Raw genomic sequence first — 6000 nt, 5'->3', positions numbered from 1 at the left:
AAGCTTGAAAAAGTTGTCGAAAAATGAGAGAAAGTTTTGAGGAACCAATCATTGTAGGAATACCTTATTAAATGACCCAGTTTACCTATAGAAGAGTCTATTTGGTAGCCATTATCATATCTTGACTCATTTATTTGGCTTTTGTATGAAAAATAATAAATTTTTGAATAGGGGAGCTTTGGATGGAGAAGTTTTTATATGGAGTCTATTTCTAATGACACCTCATTTATTTATTGAATTTGGACATGGTGGTCATCCCAATTTATGGCACTTTTCTTTTTGATAGCCCGGATTGGACAGTTACAACAATTTGCAGTTCTTTCACTTCTTCGTAACTCTTCCTTCAAGATGGACCTTCTTCAAATTATGGTCTTTATTCTCAGCATGGATCCACATCCTCTAAACCTCTTTTGTATATTTTATTGCAATTTTCTATCACTTTTAAGCTTTGAAGACAAAGCTTCTTTAGGCAAGGTAGGCTTGTAACGAAGCATATGTTTAGGGAAAAGTATAAAAGGCCAAGATGTATCATGGCTCATTATCTTTTCACCATTAATCAAATCATCTTCTTGAGAACTCCTATTCGTGGATCTCCCACAATAGCTAAGGGGTGAGTACCTTGCTCCACCATTGCAAGAGGTGGGTATCTTGTTACAATACCCATTTTCCTTATTGTATTTCTTTAGCACAATAATCTGAGCATTAGCTATGGTTGCCTTGATCATGGCTTTTCAATGTTTCTTGAATATTTTCTTTGCTATGAGGAATTGTCTTTCTTACCAAAATGTTTTCTACTTAAGATTCTTGTATGTTAGTCTACACAATTTGCTTTGTCGCAAATCCCACTTATCAATCACCACCACGAATCACTTTTTTTGTGATGCCAAAACTTTAGTTAACTAGAGGCATAATCTAAATGGTACATACATCAATGGCAAAAGTTGCTCCATTTCAATAATCCCACTCATAAGTCACCACCACCATGAATCACTTTTTAGAAAAGTTGAGCTCTTAGAAGGTATTCTCCATGGTGGCAACATCACGCAAATAACAAACACAATCAATAATGCATATCATAATAATGTAGTATTGCTCCATTTTTCATTTATTGACTTGGTCCTATAATTTACATGTTGATGTCTTAATCACTTCTTCAACTCATTTACTCTCTTCTTAAACAATGTCTTCAATTGCCTAGCTTGGTTTATAATCCTTTCTTATTCACTTCTTAACTAGTGTAAATATCCTCATTAAGCAAAATCTTAATCCCTATTTCATAACCATGTTAAATTTATGACCCTTCTTAGTCCTCACCCCATTAGTGTATCAAGTTTATAACTCTTAATAGAATTTAGGTTCTCTAATCCATAGTCAATTGAGCAGTATGCACTCACAATGATACCATTATTATGTTTTGCCTCTTAGTATAATTGTAATGGGTTAGTTTAATGGAAGAAATTTGGAACAGTCATAATATTAGCATGCTTGCTTTAAAACTCAACTTTCATATACCAAGAGTGCATCTTCTTTGGGATTAATGTTTATATCTAGGGCACACGACCCTCAACTAAGCTAGGGGCATTGCCTTTGGTAATCTGGCTTCCAATCGTGTGATAAATTTGGGTTCCCTCAAGCACTTAGGCTTAGCCACCTTGTGGTCCCCAATTCTCTATGTAGAGGAACATGGCACTTGATTGGTTGTACCCATGGATCTAACATGTTGGTTTGGCTCAATTCTAAGGCTACCTAGTGTCATGGAAGGTTGTACCTTGGGGTTGGTGAGCCTTTATCAATTTCACACTTGGTTCATACAAGACTTGGGGATACAGGGTTCCTTGTTGAACATCAAGCATGATCAACAATCCCATTCCCTTAAAAGAAAAATTATCAAAGATTCTAGAGGCTTTGCCTTAATCATTCACTAGCAACACTAAAATTTTGAAAAGCTACCTAGCTTATTGGGTTTTTCAACTCATAGGATACAACCATTAGAGCCATCCACCCACTTTTCACCCAATGTTATCAAACATATTTTTAGGTTTTAATATAGGGCATGCTATCGCACTATGAGACATATACAAGTAGCTACCTTAATTAGCCCACTACACATGGTTGATTATATGTTCTTAGGCACAACATGAAGAAAATAAATCATCCATTTAAAGTAGCTTCCTTAATTACTTAGATTCAATCTCTTAGTTTTAACAAGCTCTTGATCAAGCTAGGATCCTTTCCACATCTCGACTCTCCCTAGAGTTCGATCCACATGTGTCTAGGATTGGGTCTTCCAACAATTTATCACATTAGACACAATGATACTCCAAATACCTATCTTAGGATCATGGGGGACTATACCCCTCTTGAGCACATCTCCACCAAAAGAGATTGAATGTAATGCCATGTTGGTCTTTTCACTACTGAATCTTTCACCATCATATCAAGCAACTTTTATCATTTTTTCACCTTCAATAGCAGCATGGTTATGTTGTCTTGGGGTGGCCCAATTTTGTAGACAATTCTGTTCCTCTCATCTGACTATATAAACGTGGTGTAAACTTATTTGTCATCTTAAATCCACAAAAATAAAATACAAAATAACCATTTACAATGCAATTCAAATAGTTAAATCTAATGATGTACTAATACATCAAACTTAACTACTTAAGTTGGTTTTAACAAGGCACACATCTTTTCAAGTCAATCTAACAAGATCCTAGTCTGTTGATTGGTTAAACCTCATATTTACTCCTACGATTCCTTTTCCTTTATAACTTACAAAAACCATCACATTGTGTCCTTAGTTTCAAAGGCCGAAATCTTCTAGCTCAATTTTCATTTGCTAAACCTTATCCGATTATTTCTAGCATAGAGTCTTATCTCCTATCCTTCCTTAGTTTACTTAGCTAACTTGTGATAAGGGTTTATGGCTATCAATATTTTACTTTCCATCTCATACTATTTCACAAACATGATGACAGAGATAGCCTAATCCCTCATCCTATTGATACTCTAATTGTAACCCAAACACTACTTAGAAACTAAATGATTAACCTAACCTAGAATTCAACTAGCGACTTAAGAGAAACTTGGGTGGCCATGCTTGAAGATGATGTACCCAATGCATTATTACTCATGGGTGTAGAGGTATCGTCTTTGTCAAATGCCATCACGTATGAGCCTTCAAATATCTCATGTACAATGTCTTATGTGACCATATGAGCTTGTGCTTAGAGATATGCTTATGATAGGTATATAGCAATGAAGACAAGAATGACACGATGACAAAAAAGGATGATGGGAAGAATTAATACCAAAGTCAAAAGTAGAGTTAGTGAAGGTAAAGATGATGATGGGAAAATGAAGTAGAAAGCAAAATAGATTTATAAAAAGATGGGTGATGATGGAACGGGATAGAGGCAATCAAGGAAATTGAGATGGACAAGTAAGGGGAAATTGAAACGATGAGGAAAGTGTGATGAAGAGAATGGAGATTAGAGCAAGATGATGAGGGAAATAGTGATGAAGAAATTGCTAATGGAAGTCATTGTGATGGGGAATGGAAAGATGAGTATAGCTTTGGCAAGAGGGGGGGGGGGGGAGGGCCAAACTACACACACACACACACACACACATACATGCACGCACATGCATGGGTCTGCACACACTCACTCTCCTTCCAATATTAGGGTGAACCACAAAATATGGTGAAGATAATGATGAGAGAATTTAGCATGGGGCCCAAAGGAGGTGATAGAGTAATCAAGATGATCAAGAAAGTTCAGGATGGGGGAGATGAAAAAGAGCGATCAAGACAATTAAGGCCGGTTACACATTGCAATGTGGACAGCCATTTTCGAAAAAAGAAAGCGTCTGCCGCCGATGACGTGTCGCGTTATAACAAGCCGCACAATTCACGAACATTGGACACTTTTGGGTGGGGGATCTCCCCCGCCCTAAATCTCGTCCATGCCCAACACACTAGGTGACAAATTCTATTCATTAAAAAAGTATGCTACACCTGACAACAATTGAACCACCGCCAATGGGTGATGGTCAAAGGCATTATTACCACTGGACCATCCGTCGTTTTGTGAAAAGCTACCTGCAGTTTAGTGTGTAAAGGTAGAAAAGGATGAATTGCATGCTACTGCAGTTGTTTGGGGTAGTGTATACCTGCCCTAAGAAGGGAAGAAGAGTTGCCCATAAAAAGGCTCGAAGGGGGAAAAAACAAGGCCCCAAGGGGGAAAGGGGTATGTGTCCACATAACTCTCTCTCTCTCTCTCTCTCTCTCTCTCTCTCTCTCTCTCTTCTAGCCCTCCATCCTTTCCTATCCCACTTCCACTTTCTCATTTCCATGCCTCCTCCTTCCAATTGTTGGGCTACCCTATTTTCCCAAAGGAAAAATTCATTTAGTATTTTATTTATTTGGTGGGACTTTAGAAGGGGTTTTGGTGGGGAGGGGGAAAACATGGTGTTTCCACAAAAGGGATCAAATAATGGGGATGAAAGGGATCAACGAATGCTTGCAAGAGGGGTTCATAACACGATTTCATATTTCAATTGAATATTAAATTAATGTGTTAACGGGGAACGAAAGAAAGGACGTTCGTGTAGAGGATAGAGAGATATAACAAAAAGATGCAAAGGGGGTAACTTCCATGCTGTAATTAGAGGGTAAAAAAGTGCCATTTCAAGACCACTGACAGTGTGTTGAAAAATGATTGTTTTTAGGGACATTATATGCATCCATTTAACCAAGTTATTTCTTTTCTACTCGGTGTTCTAAAATTCACAACTTGATTTTCATATGTCCAGAGTGCACCCACCTTCTAGGGAAGCAATGCCTTCTCATTAGCATATTCAAATAAATGTCTTGATAACAAAGGCTTTCTATTCCTTGTGGCTTTACTTATCCTACCCGCAAAGAGAGTATGATTATATACACTCGCATATCTTCACAGATACATAGAGCTGTGAGCAGAAAATGGCTGTCATGGAGAGAGAGCTTGCCAATTGTGAGTCTCTACTACCAAGGCAATTATCCAAGACAAGTGGAATGATTTGAAGGCATCATCAAAATTGCTCACATGGCCAAAATATAAGAACATGAGAGGCTGGAGTTAAAAATGTTTTGTTATGGGTCATGTAGTAACTTGAATAGTAGTATTCATGTCAAAAGATGCAGCAAGTGAAAGAACTTGTAACAAATTTTTTAGACTAGGGAAAATATTGAGTGATAGTATTTTGACAATATGGACCATGAGACTCAAAGCATTGATGTTGTGGCAGGTCCATCAATAGATGTAAATAAAGTTTGTTCTTTTCTACCAAAGACAATATTTTCCTTCATTTCTATCCACACCTCTGCCACCCTCTCCACTTCTCCATTGGCCAAATCTATCACTATGAAGTTGCGTTTACTAATGATGTTACTTTCGTTCAAAGGATCTTCCATGTCTTGAACGCGTGGCACAACAGCCGCATTTACATATATGGTTCTATCCTCACCGGTCACTAGCATAGTTCGAAAGCCTCTGTTAAGGGCTAGTGTTTTGTGCATATGGCCAAACACAACCAGCTGTACATGATGTGATCCTTTTGCTTTTACAGCCTTTAATGCTGCTTCCAAATCTGCAAAAAGCAAAAGAAAAACAATGTGAGAGCACCATTACTACCCCATTTATATATTAAAAAAAAAAAACTCTCAGTCTTGAGATTCAAGAGGCTTGACTACAGTTAAGCTGACTGAGTTGCTGCTTTTTTTAAAAAAAAGAGAGAAATTCTATTGGGGAAACGTATCCAAGGGCAAAAATGCAAAGTACAAAACAGCCTCATAAGCAACTTCCAAAGCAAATATATACAACAAGGGGAAGTCTATTACAAAGATTAGTCAGATTGTGTAAGGCAGATTGAAGTTATTTGGAAAAATGATAATCCATTTTCAATAATTAGGCCATCTCTCATGAGTAAGCACTGAAAGGTGGGGACTTTATATCATCC

At 37.5% G+C, this 6000-nt stretch overlaps 1 protein-coding gene across 1 annotated transcript in view; it reads right to left on the bottom strand.

Annotated features, from left to right (window-relative positions):
* Positions 1–5115: 5115 nt before the first annotated feature.
* The window catches only part of LOC148029128 (uncharacterized), a 241234-nt gene continuing 240349 nt past the window's right edge, over positions 5116–6000 (bottom strand). Inside the window, exon 9 of the mRNA XM_087687881.1 lies at positions 5116–5631. Coding sequence (XP_087544007.1) covers positions 5267–5631 — 365 coding nt within the window. The 3' untranslated portion in view covers positions 5116–5266. The remainder of the gene's footprint in view (positions 5632–6000) is intronic.

The sequence above is a fragment of the Lygodium microphyllum genome, chromosome 11 (genome assembly GCF_053477565.2).
Source record: "Lygodium microphyllum isolate KBCC chromosome 11, Lygodium_microphyllum_v1.1.10, whole genome shotgun sequence".
In the NCBI taxonomy this organism is placed as follows: domain Eukaryota; kingdom Viridiplantae; phylum Streptophyta; class Polypodiopsida; order Schizaeales; family Lygodiaceae; genus Lygodium; species Lygodium microphyllum.
Note: the sequence above shows the minus strand (reverse complement) of the source record. Positions and strands in the feature narration are given on the sequence as shown.